Source organism: Trachinotus anak, unplaced genomic scaffold (genome assembly GCF_046630095.1).
Source record: "Trachinotus anak isolate AG129_WGS33_773 ecotype Australia unplaced genomic scaffold, CSIRO_AGI_Tana_v1 ptg000020l, whole genome shotgun sequence".
NCBI classification, from domain to species: Eukaryota; Metazoa; Chordata; class Actinopteri; order Carangiformes; family Carangidae; genus Trachinotus; species Trachinotus anak.
Genome location: NW_027273871.1, coordinates 9,152,501 through 9,166,357, shown reverse-complemented (window position 1 = coordinate 9,166,357; position 13,857 = coordinate 9,152,501). Strand labels below are relative to the sequence as shown.

General features: G+C 44.7%; 1 protein-coding gene across 4 annotated transcripts in view; it reads right to left on the bottom strand.

Moving 5' to 3' along the window:
* Window positions 1–677: 677 nt before the first annotated feature.
* Window positions 678–13,857, bottom strand: part of LOC139637535 (platelet-derived growth factor receptor beta-like) — a 16,390-nt gene continuing 3,210 nt past the window's right edge. For 3 of the 4 annotated variants that reach the window (XM_071506320.1, XM_071506319.1, XM_071506321.1), the window contains exons 3-29: window positions 12,723–12,837; window positions 12,534–12,628; window positions 12,231–12,426; window positions 11,879–12,139; window positions 11,287–11,382; window positions 10,596–10,726; window positions 10,384–10,465; window positions 10,146–10,220; window positions 9,876–10,059; window positions 9,675–9,790; window positions 7,281–7,392; window positions 7,108–7,210; window positions 6,861–6,969; window positions 6,542–6,636; window positions 6,197–6,329; window positions 5,828–5,932; window positions 5,183–5,287; window positions 4,618–4,720; window positions 4,413–4,534; window positions 3,686–3,801; window positions 3,430–3,552; window positions 3,224–3,335; window positions 3,032–3,131; window positions 2,631–2,736; window positions 2,062–2,167; window positions 1,742–1,880; window positions 678–1,209 (exon numbers count right to left, since the gene is read on the bottom strand). In XM_071506320.1, coding sequence (XP_071362421.1) covers window positions 1,062–1,209; window positions 1,742–1,880; window positions 2,062–2,167; window positions 2,631–2,736; window positions 3,032–3,131; window positions 3,224–3,335; window positions 3,430–3,552; window positions 3,686–3,801; window positions 4,413–4,534; window positions 4,618–4,720; window positions 5,183–5,287; window positions 5,828–5,932; window positions 6,197–6,329; window positions 6,542–6,636; window positions 6,861–6,969; window positions 7,108–7,210; window positions 7,281–7,392; window positions 9,675–9,790; window positions 9,876–10,059; window positions 10,146–10,220; window positions 10,384–10,465; window positions 10,596–10,726; window positions 11,287–11,382; window positions 11,879–12,139; window positions 12,231–12,426; window positions 12,534–12,628; window positions 12,723–12,780 — 3,231 coding nt within the window. In that variant the 5' untranslated portion in view covers window positions 12,781–12,837 and the 3' untranslated portion in view covers window positions 678–1,061. The remainder of the gene's footprint in view (window positions 1,210–1,741; window positions 1,881–2,061; window positions 2,168–2,630; window positions 2,737–3,031; window positions 3,132–3,223; window positions 3,336–3,429; window positions 3,553–3,685; window positions 3,802–4,412; window positions 4,535–4,617; window positions 4,721–5,182; window positions 5,288–5,827; window positions 5,933–6,196; window positions 6,330–6,541; window positions 6,637–6,860; window positions 6,970–7,107; window positions 7,211–7,280; window positions 7,393–9,674; window positions 9,791–9,875; window positions 10,060–10,145; window positions 10,221–10,383; window positions 10,466–10,595; window positions 10,727–11,286; window positions 11,383–11,878; window positions 12,140–12,230; window positions 12,427–12,533; window positions 12,629–12,722; window positions 12,838–13,857) is intronic. The other variant, XM_071506322.1, reaches the window with a different exon arrangement.

The window sequence follows — 13,857 nt, the reverse complement described above, 5'->3', positions numbered from 1 at the left end:
TGTGGACCTCAGTCTGTCCCTATGTGGACCTCAGTCTATGTGGACTTCAGTCTGTCTCTGTGGACCTCAGTCTGTCTCTGTGGACTTCAGTCTGTCTCTGTGGACCTCAGTCTGTCCCTATGTGGACCTCAGTCTATGTGGACTTCAGTCTGTCTCTGTGGACTTCAGTCTGTCTCTGTGGACCTCAATCTGTCCCTCTGTGGACTTCGGTCTGTTTCTGAAACATATCTACTGAACCTCTCTCAGACTGAATTATTCGTCATCATCAGTCTCTTCATCATCATATCAACATCATCATCTCCTCTTCATCTCTGACCCCAACCAAGGTCCAGAGAAACCTGGAGTCATATTTGAGGACCAGCTCTCCTTCTCAGACCAGGTTGCCTCTGTCTCCAGGTCCTGACTCTTTGTTCTGTACAACATCAGAAACATCAGGTCTGACCTGACTCAGTCCTCCACCCAGATCCTGGTCCAGGTCCTGGCATGTGACTAATTATTTAGAATATAGGGGGCAATGGTACAAACAGGAGATGAGCAGGTCACTGAAGGAGAGCTGTGGGTGACTGGTGTGGGGGAGGTAGGAGGAGGAGGTAGAGGGTGAAGACAGGAGGGATCTGATTGGTCCTGACTCATGATGAAAACCTTTAAACTGATTTAAAACATGAAACAAACTCAGATAAACTGCTGCACAATATATATTTATTCGTATGTTTTAATAAAAATTCAGTTTGTGTCAAAAGTCTAAAAGCTATTTGAATACACACTAAGCAGAAACACACACACACACACACACACACACACACACACACTAATACAGAGAATAACTGAAGGATTATTATCTGATCCAGGACCTGCTGCTCAGTCGACTAATTCATATACAAACAAACAGGAAGAGGAAGAACCTGTTTCCTGTCTGTGGAGTCGTTGTTTAGATATAAAAACCTTACAGTCAGCACTGACAGCAAAATTACCCAGAACCCTCTGCTCTGTCTGTCAGGAGGACTGAGGCAGGATGATTGGTTAGTTCATGCTGTGCACTGTCTGTCAAACATCTGCAGCCTTCACAGGCAGCTCTCCTCCTCTTCCTCACGACTGTAGGACGAAGCTGGAGGCTCGACGGCTTCCTCTTTACCTTCTGATGATGTCACTTCCTGTGGTCCTGATGCATCCTGAGAGGTGGCATCAAGGGGAGGATCTGAGAGGAGGGGGCTGCAGAGGAAACATCATCATCATCATCATCATCATCATCATCCTCATCCTCATCCTCATCACATTATCATCATCATCATTGCATCATCATCATCAACATCATCATCACATGTCCATCCAGGTGTTTCAGGACCGTTCATCTCAGACAGGTGTCAGTGTGTGACGACTGTGTCTTGTTACTTCCTGGTGGTGCATTCAGTGTCTGTGGTTGTGACAATTCCCTCTCTGCTGAGTTCACTGACTCTGACCTGGTTCAGCCTCTTTACATCAGTTAAACCTGATTCCTGTGTTAATGCAGATTTATAACTGGGTCAGAAACCAAAACCAGGTTTCAATCCTCAAGTCTGACATTGCTGATCCTGTCTGATTAGTGTGGTATGATTGTTTATCAGTGAAGTACCTGAAACATCCACCTACAGACACACCTGCAGCCTGTCAGCTCCATTTCTACTGATTTCTACTGATTTCTACTCATCTTACCATGAAGCTCAGTGAATGTGAAGCTGGTTTGGTGTCAGAGCGTAACTTGTACCTGACTGCGTCCAGCGCAGTGCTCCTGCTTGTTTCTATGGTAACGTCAGCAGTTGGGATGATATAAGTGCCATGGGAGGGGCCAGCCTCCTCTGTCTCTGCCCCCAACTGATGCATTTTGACCTGAGGGGTGGGGCTTCCTTTAAAGAAAAAGAGGGTGATGTTTGAATTTAGTTTCCTTTGCATGACCACAGAGAAGTGTTATGTTGAAAGTGTGTGTGTGTATGTGTGTGTGTGTGTGTGTGTGTGTGTGTGTGTGTGTGTGTGGATGAGTTTTTACTGGATGTGTTGTCATATTAATTTGTTTGTTTTGTGTGTTACCGTGTCTGTCCATCTGATCTTCAGCAGCTCCTGATAAACTCAATCTGGATCGAACAACAGCTGGACTATCACCTTTCAGGAAGTTCTCTGTCAGCTGGAGATAACACTAACACACAACAACAACAACAAAAAAGACAACATTTACTGACTCTGAATCATACCAGGATCTGAGAAACAAGGAGGTGAGCAGCCCCCCGGCCCTTCACGTTCTCTGTCAGTAAGGTGTTATGAGCCCTTTGAAAAGTATCACTAAACACAACAAGAGACACAACTGAATAAAGGTTCCTTGTGGACATGAGAGCATCTGACTGGGAAAGAAATTCAGCCTTGAAGTGATCCACTGGGACAGGCTTCATGAATGACACTGATGGACAACAAAGATAAAGATACTGATGGACCACGCTAAGACACTGATATAGCAAGTAAAGATACTGATGGAGCAGGTAAAGACACTAATGGTGGCGGTAAAGATATTGATGATGCAGGTAAAGACGCTGATGAAGCAGGTCAAGACACTGATAGAGCAGCTTAAGACACTGATGGAGCAGTTTATTGCAGGTTTATTGTACCTTGTTGTAGTCGTCAGTCAACATGTTTCCCACAGAGACGACCAGTGATGAGAAACAAGGTCGAGACTGAGGTTTCTCCTCCCAGCAGCATTTCATCAGCTCAAAGCTACAGACAAGAAACAGGTGGAAAAATGACAGGAAACAGTCAAAAACAGACAGGAAAATTATAGGAAACAGACAGGAAACAGTCAAAAACAGTCAGGAAACAGGCAGGAAACAGAGAGGATGTATATATTGTCATATACATGTGTTGCTGTGTTGTGTGTCATATGTATGTACAGTGTGTGTTGGCATGTCATGTCATACATGTATGTTGCTATGTTGTGTCTCATATGTGTTGGTTTTTTGTGTCTAGCATGTGTGTTGTGTGTCATAGATGTCTGTTGCATGTTGTGTCCTACATGTTGTGGGGGGCGTGTTCAGGTTGTGTCATCCTGTATCCTCTTTTCAGGGCAGAGTAAAACTCCTGGGTCATTGGGAGGTCGGGGTATGGGCTTCCACCTAGGACAAAATACACACAAATACTGCAGTGATGAAGATGCAGACTGGTTTAAACTGGTGTGTGCAGATGCATACTGGGCAGACTGGTTTACCCAGAGAGAAGATCTCCCACAGTACGACTCCATAGGACCAGACGTCGCTCTGAGAGCTGTAAATGTTCTGGAAGATGCTCTCTGGACTCATCCACTTCACCGGCAGGAAGCTCTGAACAACAACACAAAGGAACAACTGTTCATCAACTCTGAGCTGCTGTTAATCATTCATGGTTTATTCAAGTTAATTCAACCCGTTCACTGACATTTCCTCTAGCGATGTAGTCCTGATCCTTCGTCAGGTCTCGAGCCAAACCAAAGTCACAGATCTTCACCAGCTTCCCCTCACACACCAGGACGTTCCTCGCTGCCAGGTCCCTGTGGACACACTGAGGGACACCACAGGATACATGGACACGTGATCAAACACATGAACATGTGACCCAACACGTGGACACACAGAACAACATACAGCAGTAACATGTACTAGAAAGTTCTCATATTTTATTAATGGGCTCATACGTTTCTGGAGGAGAGGAAATCCATGGCCTGAGAGATCTGGTAGGAGAAGCTGAGGAGGTCATTGAGGCTGAGTAGAGGAGAGTCACTGAGGAAGAGAGAGGACCCCTCCTGCTGGTCTGCAGGAGAACCACGGGATGAGTCACATCACTGAAGCTGTTTATCAATACTGATTATTTCTATCAAACATTAGTGATGAAGATCAATGATGCCAGGAAAGAGAGGACATGTCTAATTAACACATCTTAATTAAGAGTAAGATGACAACATGTGGCAGTTTCCAGTTTGATGATTAGATAAAACCTGATTCTACAGTGAAGTGTCAGAGTCTGTGGTTGTGTATAAACTCTTCACAAACATGTTTAATTAGTTTACTAAAGAGTCAGTTAGAAACTTAATTAAAATAAGTTTCAAAGTCACAACTGAGACCTCAAATAAATACCTGTGCTGTCTGATATAACTCTACTGACGAGTTCTTATTATTTTGTTTTTACTTTATTTTTGTTTTTATTTTGTAACTTAAAGGCAGAAACAAAGATCAACTAACAGGTCATTTTAATGTGAAATAATGAGCTTCAGTTCAGTGATAATGTTATTCACTTTAAATCAAACCATTACTACAGTACACTGTGTACTACAACATGTACACTGTGTACTGCAACATATACACTGTGTACTATGGTGTACTACAGACAGATGACAGGTGAAGCGTGTTGTCATGTTCCATCACCTGCGGGGGCATACGGTGTCTCGTACACAGCAAGTTCGATGTCGGCGTAGCTGAGCTCCTGCATGGCGACGTACTGAGCACCCTCCTCTTTATTCATATCCATATAACCTCCATCACTGTCACTGCAGGGCGAGAGACACTCACACTCAATACAAACAGAAAGAGAGAGGGAGAGGTGTGTATTTGTGTGTATTTGTGTGTTGACCTCTTGGTGTGTGTGTGGCTCTGCTGAAAGGTGTGTTTGTTCCTCTGCAGGTAGTTCACCAGGTCTCCATGACGGCAGAATTCAGTGATCAGGTAGACAGGGCCTGGACAGACAGACAGGTAACAGACAGACAGGTAACAATCTCCATATCTGCTCATCTCATCTGACCACATGTGATCAGTCGATCCAGACTTGGGTTTCTCCAAGTTCAGAATCAGTTAGTGGTGTAATCAGTTCACCTGGTCTCAGACCAGGTGTGCATTGAGAAAAACATGTGGTGTGAGCAGCAGCTGTCAGACTGGTCGACACTTGATTCAAACAGTGATGATGATTAAAACTTCCATAATTGATAAAGGTTAAGGAGGTACAGGTCTGGTCACCTCACTAACTGCTTGGATCTGGATCAAGCACAACTAAACATCACTGAGGGTTTTTATTTTGAAAGACAAAATTATGAGCAAAGGGGAGCAGCAGGATTTACATATGACAGCATGAGTAAGAGACACAGAGGGGTTGGTTAGATTACAACATATTTAGGGTTAAATCAGGATTAAGGAGAGTGTACCTCCTCTTGTGCAGGCTCCCAGCAGGTTGACGACGTTCAGGTGAGGACCGAGATGAACCAAAACCTTCAACTCTGACATCAGAGACTGAGCTGCACCGCTGCTCGCTGAACACACAGAGAAATACAGAGATTATGATGTTTTTATTGATTTATGGATTTCAGTCAGTCACATTTGAAAACAGGAGAGTAAACCTCCAACATGACGGTTGGCCTATGTACTGACAGTTTCTACCAGACCACAGACAACTGAAGACACAGCCGCTGATCATCTTTCAGTCATTAGGTTTTTCAAAAACCTTCAGCAGGTCGTCAGTCAGTGTTTAATTAATGATGCAGCCATCAGGTAGAACTGAACCACATCTGAACAGATTCTTAGACTCAAACTGCTGTTTCATGTGGTTTACTATAGACAGGTACAGACAGGTAGGGACAGGTAGAGTCGGAGACAGGTAGAGACAGGTAGAGACAGAGACAGATACAGACAGGTGGAGACACAGACAATCAGGTAAAGACAGGTGGAGACAGAGACAGGTAGAGACAGACAGGTGGAGACACAGACAATCAGGTAGAGACAGGTGGAGACAGAGACAGGTGGAGACAGAGACAGGCAGAGACAGAGACAGGCAGGTACAGACAGGTATTTACCTTTGACCATCTTCACAGCCACTTTAGTTGTAGAATGAGAGTGAATCAGACCAGAGACGTTCGCCTCAACGACACGACCAAATGCACCTGAACCCAGCACCTGACCTGAAGACAGAGAGACAGACGGGGGGGTGAGACAGCTGCTGGTGGAGACAGACAGATTTAGACTAGGGTTAGACCAGGATTAGACCAGGATTAGACCAGGATTAGACTAGGATTAGACTAGGATTAGATCAAAATTAGATCAGAATTATATCAGGATTATATCAGGATTAGATAAAGATTAAATCAGGATTAAATCAGGATTAGATCAAATAATATGGTACAATTATATGATTAATATGGTACAATGTTTTCATGTGGTATTACCTAGTACTATACTGTCTCGTGGTATTTCCCAGGTGGAGTTGTAGGGCAGGTGGGCAGGGTCGAGGTAGGTGTACTGCTGTCCATCAGGACTCACAGACTCAATAACCTTCCAACGAACTTCATAACGAGGTTTCTAATGAACAGGAAGAAACCTCAGGTCACAAAAATAAAAGACTCTGTTTAAAAGTATTGAACTCTTGTACTGCTACAGCCAGACTCTCATGATGTCATGGCAACACACAACTGCTGCTTCGTGTCACGACAGTGAGACTGAAGTACACAAAAGTACTGCAGTACTACTACTGTACAACTAAAACTGCAGTTAGTACTACACTGAATACTGACTCTTCTCCAGAGGAGGATGAGGATGATGAGGAAGAAGACGGCAATTACAACCAGAACCAGAACTGCTGCCAAGACTGCAACCTGAGACAGGAGAGCTGGAGACAGGTAGAGAGAGAGACAGGTAGAGACAGATACAAGTGGAGAGAGAGACAGGTTGAGAGAGAGAGAGAGAGAGAGACAGGTAGAGACAGAGACGGGTAGAAACAGACACAGGTAGAAAGAGACAGTGTTATTATATAGTTTCATTAGGTAGATTACTATGGAACCACAGTAGTGCACAGTACTCAGAGGTCAGTAGTACTGCAGTATCAGCACGTACAGGAGGACAGTACTCGCAGGTCTCTGGCTCGTCGTCCTGCAGAGTTTTTGGCTTCACAGCGAACAGCTGACAGAGAGCTGAGAGCCTGTAGAGTCAACACACTGCGTACCTGCACAGGTGAGGCACACACACACACACACACACACACACACACACATAACTGTCGTTCCTCTTCACATCATTACACCTTATTATCTCTCCTCCCTGCTAATGATGTCACTCTGATGATCATTGGTTCATTGGTTACCTGGGTGACTCCTGCCCCCCACCCCTCAGTGATGTTCTCCTGTAGAGACACGCCCTCCGATGCTGCTGATAGGCTCCTCCAGCCACCTGTGTGATTACTGCACCTGCAGGAGACATGGTTACCATGACAATATGTGTGTGCGTGAATGTGCATCTACCTGTGTGTGTTTTTACCTGTGTGAGCTGTGACAGGTATACCAGGTGACAGAGGGGGGCGGAGCTCCCTCACTGACACACAGCACTGCCTTATTGTTGACCTCCGACAGAGACGTGATCCTGGGGGGCGCTACACACACACACACACACACACACACACACACAGTTTCAGCACTGACATCATGACGGAGGATTAGAGACTTCTGTTACAGAGTAAGATCCAGAAACACCTGTTTCAGTTCATTTGTTTGTGTTATTGTGTGATCTGGAAACTCCTGCCACCACTGAGAGTCACACAATAACACAAGCTACCGGATGGAGGCAGTGGTAGACCAACAACATGTTTGTGTTCTGTGAGGTAAAATGACTGTGTTTCAGTTAGCAGAGCCCATTAGAGGCAGAAGAATATAGGGTTGTAACTTACTAATTATATACACTCACCGCCCACTTTATTAGGTACACCTGGTCAACTGCTTTGCTGGTTAATGCAAATATCTAATCAGCCAATCTCATGGCAACAATTCAGTGCATTTAGGTCTGTAGACATGGTTCAAACTGAGCATCACAATGGGGAAGAAAGGTGATTTAAGTGACTTTGAACGTGGCATGATTGTTGGTGCCAGACGGGCTGGTCTGCATATTTCAGAAACTGCTGATCTACTAGGATTTTCCTGCTCAACCATCTCTAGGGTTTACAGAGAATGGTCCAAGAAAGAGAAAATATCCAGTGAGCAGCAGTTCTCTGGGAGAAAATGCCTTGTTGATGTCCGAGGTCAGAGGAGAACGGCCAGACTGCTTCGAGCTGATAGGAAGGCAACAGTAACTCAAATAACCACTCATTACAACCAAGGTCTGCAGAAGAGCATCTCTGAATGAACAACACAACGAACCTTGAAGCAGATGTTCTACAGCAGCAGAAGACCTCACCAGGGGCCACTCCTGTCAGCTGAGAACAGGAACCTGAGGCTACAGTTCACACAGGCTCAACAAAACTGGACGATAGAAGACTGGAAAAACGTTGCCTGGTCTGATGAGTCTTGGTCTCCAACATTCAGATGAAAGGGTCAGAGGTCAACAACATGAATGCATGGATCCATCCTGCCTTGTATCAACAGTTCAGGCTGGTGGTGGTAGTGTAATGGTGGGGGGGATATTTTCTTGGCACACTTTGGCCCTTAGTACCAACTGAGCATTGTTTAAACATCACAGCCTACCTGAGTATTGTTGCTGACCATGTCCATCCCTTTATGACCACAGTGAACCATCTTCTGATGATGCTTCCAGCAGGATAATGCTCCATGTCACAAAGCACAGATCATCTCAAACTGGTTTCTTGAACATGAAAATGAGTTCACTGTACTCAGATGACCTCCACAGTCACCAGATCTCAGTCCAACAGAGAACCTTTGGGACGTGATGGAACAGGAGATTCACATCATGGATGTGCAGCCGACAAATCTGCAGCAACTGTGTGATGTCATCACGTAATATGGACCAAAATCTCTGAGGAATGTTTCCAGCACCTTGTTGAATCTATGCCACAAAGAATTGACAGTTCTAAAGGTAAAAGGGGTTCAACCCAGTACTAGCAAGGTGTACCCAATAAAGTGGCCTGTGAGTGTATGTGTAGAGGTGTGTGTGGTTATGAAAGGTGCTACACAAATACAGTTTATCATTATTATTATTATTATCACATCACAGCCTGGTGTCATCTTTAATGAAGGTAAACACAGCTACCTGTACGTATGACACCTGGCTCAGGACTTTAATGAACTGAAGAAGAAACTGGTGATACAGTAAAAACAGCTGTGAGGAACACACACTGAAGAATCACCCACATTCATTCATTCATCAACACAGACTGATTTACTGACTGCTAAAGGAGCTGTTTGTAAGTTTTGTTATTGGTACATAGCTAACATTAGCATTAACAGCTGTTTATTCACCAGTCTCACCAACAGCTTCAGTAACGGGACAACATTACACCAACATTACAACAGGTTATAACAGGTCGTCTGAGCAGCTACGTCTTCAGGACAGACTGGAGGCTACAGTGACTTCCTATCAGAAAGCTAGCTGGTTAGCATGCTAACTTCAGTTGAGTTGACATTGTGTTTGTCTCCACCTCTGGAGACAGACGTTGATGAGTAAAGGATGAAGTTTGATGCTGAACTCACAACGTTTCTTCTAGACTGGTGAATAAACAGCTGCTTATTTGAACGTTACTTATATATAAATATATATGTATATAATAGAAAACTTAGATATAGCTCCTTTAAGTGTCACATGTGCACATGCCATACGTGTGCATGACTGAGTTGAGCTAATCACACATAGATACACACACACACACAAATACCCAGCCATTAACACACATATATGCACACACAGTGGCTTGTGTCTCTCTCTGACCTTTGACCTCTAGTTTGAAAACAACCTCATCAATGTCGTCATCATTGGAAACAGTTACTGTGTAACTTCCTGTTTGATCCATCTGGACTCGAACCAGTGTCAGACTGCTCACATACCTGTAAATCAATCAATCAATCAATCAAACAATCAATCAATCAATCAATTGTCCTTTGAGAATCTCTACCTTGACCTCTGACCTACCTGCTGCCTGTCAGGTGTGTGGTGGTGATGGAAGTGGTTTCTGTGGCAACAGTCTGGTTGTCTTTGGTCCAGAGGACGGTGGGGGCGGGGTGGGCATCGACTTCCACACTGAACTCCACCGTGTGGTGGAGGAGAGACGACACATTGGTCTCACCTGAGGCCCACAGGTAGACGTAACCTCGATCTGCAGAGAGAGAGACACCTGAGAGTTTACCTGTGTGTGTGTGTGTCAGTACCTGTGTGTGTGTGTGTGTGTGTGTGGGTGCTGACCCAGTACTGTCACTGTGATGTTCTTGGTCACAGTGCGTCCCTGCACCGTCTCCTGCACCACACATGTATACACACCTACAGGAAGGACGACAACTTTCAAATTACATCACCATGGTAACGCCCAAAAAAATAACCAAATGCTGGATAACATTACCATAGCAATTGATAACTGTTACTACTTAGATTGCTGTACTGGAGCGTGGTCTGGGATGCACACCTGCTTAATCCTGTCACTTACCAGAGTCCGCCACTGTTGCCGTGGAGATGTTAACAAAGGAGCGGATCCGATTGGGCAGAAAGTCTGTCAGTGGCTCGACATCCTGAACCAACACGAGACAAACATTTCACATTCGCACATTTCATAAGAAGCTATAACAGAAAGCAGTTTGACTGCATCATAGTCCAGAAAGACAGACAGGTAGACAGACAGGTAGACACACAGACAGGTACCTGTCTGCGGGGATAGTCCCAGGAGAAGAAAACCATCTCAGTATCTTTAACAGTGCAGTTTACAGTCAGGACCTCCCCCTGTTTCAGAACACTGCTGGACACTGTCAGATCCACCTCCATCACCTTAGGAACTGAGAGACAGGAGGAGAGAGAGACAGGTGGAGAGTCATTATATAGTTTCATGATGCAGATTACTATGGAACCACAGTAGTACAGTATTAGTAGTACTAGTATTAATAGTACAGTACTAGTACTAGTAGTACAGTACAGTCCCACAGTGGTGAATTTCCCCACTTGTGAATTTCCCCACTGTGGGACTAATAAGGGCTATCTTATCTTATCTTATCTTAGCATATAGTACTCAGAGGTAAGTATTACTGCAGTATCAGTACATACAGGAGAACAGTACTCGCAGGTCTCTGGCCAGGTGGAGACAGGTGGAGAGAGAGAAACAAGTGGAGAGAGAGACAGGTGGAGAGATAGACAGGTACAGACTGATCTACGTTTGTTCTCCTGTGTTTCCCTTCACTCATGTATTTGTTTGTCCCCAGTTTGCTCTCTGGTCTGTGTGTGTGTGTGTGTGTGTGTGTGTGTGTGTGTGTGCATGTGTATGTGTAGGTGGCCGTGTCTTCTGGACCTGCTGTTCCTGCCAGATTACACCTGATTACAATCCTCTCATCAACTTTACCACCTGGCTGTGTAGACTGGTCCAGTTCTCCTCTCATCTCCAGATCGCTCCATCTCGTTCTGTGATGTTTGTTTTGTGAACTCTGTGCTGACCTCTGACCTGCCTCGAGATAATGTATATTATGATTTGGCACTATACAAATAAAATTGAATTAAATTGAATCATCTGTGTGCTCCAGGTTTTACCTTTACCTGCTCTGCTCTGTTTGCCTTCCCACCCTAGCTCTACTCTCCTGTGGATTTCCTGGTTGATCACCTGAGGAAAACTCCACCCTGTGCTCAGCCACACACTCCATCTAACCACCAATCAATTTCCCTTCACCACGATCCCACTACCCCCACACAAGCTTCTGTCCTTCTGAACTACAAGGACTCAAACTAATCTAATCCAAACTACTCTAATTCAAATTCATCTATCTATTCTAGTTTGTTCCTATATTCTAGTCCCAGTTTTAAAGCTAATCTAACCTGATTTTAAAGGGTTAACCTGAACTCTCTAATCCTAATCTATTATCATACAATTTGTCTCTAATCTAATCTAATCTAATCTAATCTAATCTAATCTAATCTAATCTAATCTAATCTAATCAACTCACCTACAATGCTGAAGACGTAGTACACCTGGGACTCTCTCTCCTCACCTCCGCGGGTGGCCAAGCACACATATGACGTGTCATTCAGACGACCTGTGAAGCCACGGCCCGGCTCATATGTCATTCCAGTAACCGGCGTTCTGCCAGGACGTTCATACAGCGAGACGCTGAGCTGTGGGTCAGACACCACACAGGGGATGGTATCTTCCTCCGCCTCCTTCATCACCACACCTGGACCCAGTGGGACGAACCATTCATCTGGACCTGAAGGGGGGACAGGTGGGATAGACACATCAGGACAGACAGTTCTCACAGGTGGGACAGACATGCATCAGTATATGATAAATATTATCACTTTGTCCAGGTATGAAGATGTTGATCTCTCTGCTCTGATAGGATGATGCCTCCTCACAGGTGTATCGCCCAGAATTCCTCCAGGTGACATTAAAGAGCTGCAGGATGCTGCTGGAACCCCTGTTCTCCACAACAACCCCGTCAACCTGAGAGTCCTGAGGTAACTGCCACGTCACCTGACTCCACCCCGAACACACCTGAGGAGACAGACAGGTACCTGAACTCACCTGAGAAGACTGACAGTTACCTGCAGAGACAGACATGCACCTGAACACATCCGAGGAGACAGACAGGTGTTACTCACCACAGTGAAGCTGGAGGTTGAGTTCAGAAGAACTTCGGGGGCTGACGGCATTAGCTCTAGACCGATGCCCCCTTTGGGACAAACCAGGAACACACCTGCAGACAGACAGGCATATAGACAGGTAAACAGACAGACAGGTATCAGTCCACCTGTAAACTCTTACTGATGTTTTATTTGTTTGTTACCTACCTAACAGGAAGTGCAGCAGGTTCAGACTTCCTGTTTGCCCTCTGACATACGCCATCATGGCTGCTGGTCCCGGCAACAGAGGGGAGAGACTTCAAAATAAAAGTCTCTGCTGCTTCTGTTTGTATAACAGTAGTGTAGAGTAACTCAAGCATTGTACTTCATTATAATTTTGAGGCACTTGTACTTTACGTGAGTATTTCAATTTTTATTGTACTGTGTACTTCTACTCCACCACATCTCAGGAGGAAACAGACGTTTGTCTACAGTCACTGGTTACTAATATAATGAATACTTTTACTTGAGTACATTCTGATGATAATACTCATGCAGACTTGTACTAGAATACTTCTATACTATGGTATTAGTACTTATACTGCAGTAAAAGCTGTGAATACTTGCTGATGTCTGTTAGATCATTTGAGTTGTTTCAGAATTTTGATGGTTCAAACAGACCTGAACACACAATCCTCTGAGTGTATGTGTGTGTGTGTGTGTGTGTGTGTGTGTGTGTGTGTGTGTGTGTGTGTGTGTGTGTGTGTGTGTGTATGTGTGTGTGTTTTCTCTGGTGGATTTTTTTCCTCTACTTTAAGAGAAAAAGAAGTTTGAGTCCAGTTGTCCAATCAGAATGTATCTCAGGGGATCTCAGCCAATCACAGGCTTCATTGATGGTGCGTGACAGAGGAATGTGTGTCGACCACTGAAAAAGAAAAATAAACTCAAGAATTTCCTGTGGGCAGCAGTGAGGATGACTGTCACAGCCAATCACAACTCAGCTGCTCTCTGCTGTTAAATCTGCTCTGAGGTCAGTCAGTCCTGTGATATAGTGATGTTCCTGATGATGTCACTGATCTGCTGCCATGTTGTGATGTGTTTGTTGACATCATAGGACTGTCAGCTGTTCCCTCACCTCCCTGTGCTGTAGTGATGTGTTAAAGACAGAGACAGAGAGACAGACAGACAGACTGTCCTCATTCTGCAGGTATCTCTGCCTCTGGAGCAGCAGGATCCAGATCCACCACTACTCATCTTTACTATTAACCACTGTTACCTGTCATTATTATTGATAACACCATTACCTACACAGCTGTTCCTGGTCTCTTTCTCTCTCTCTCTCTTCTCTCCTCTCTCCTCCCCC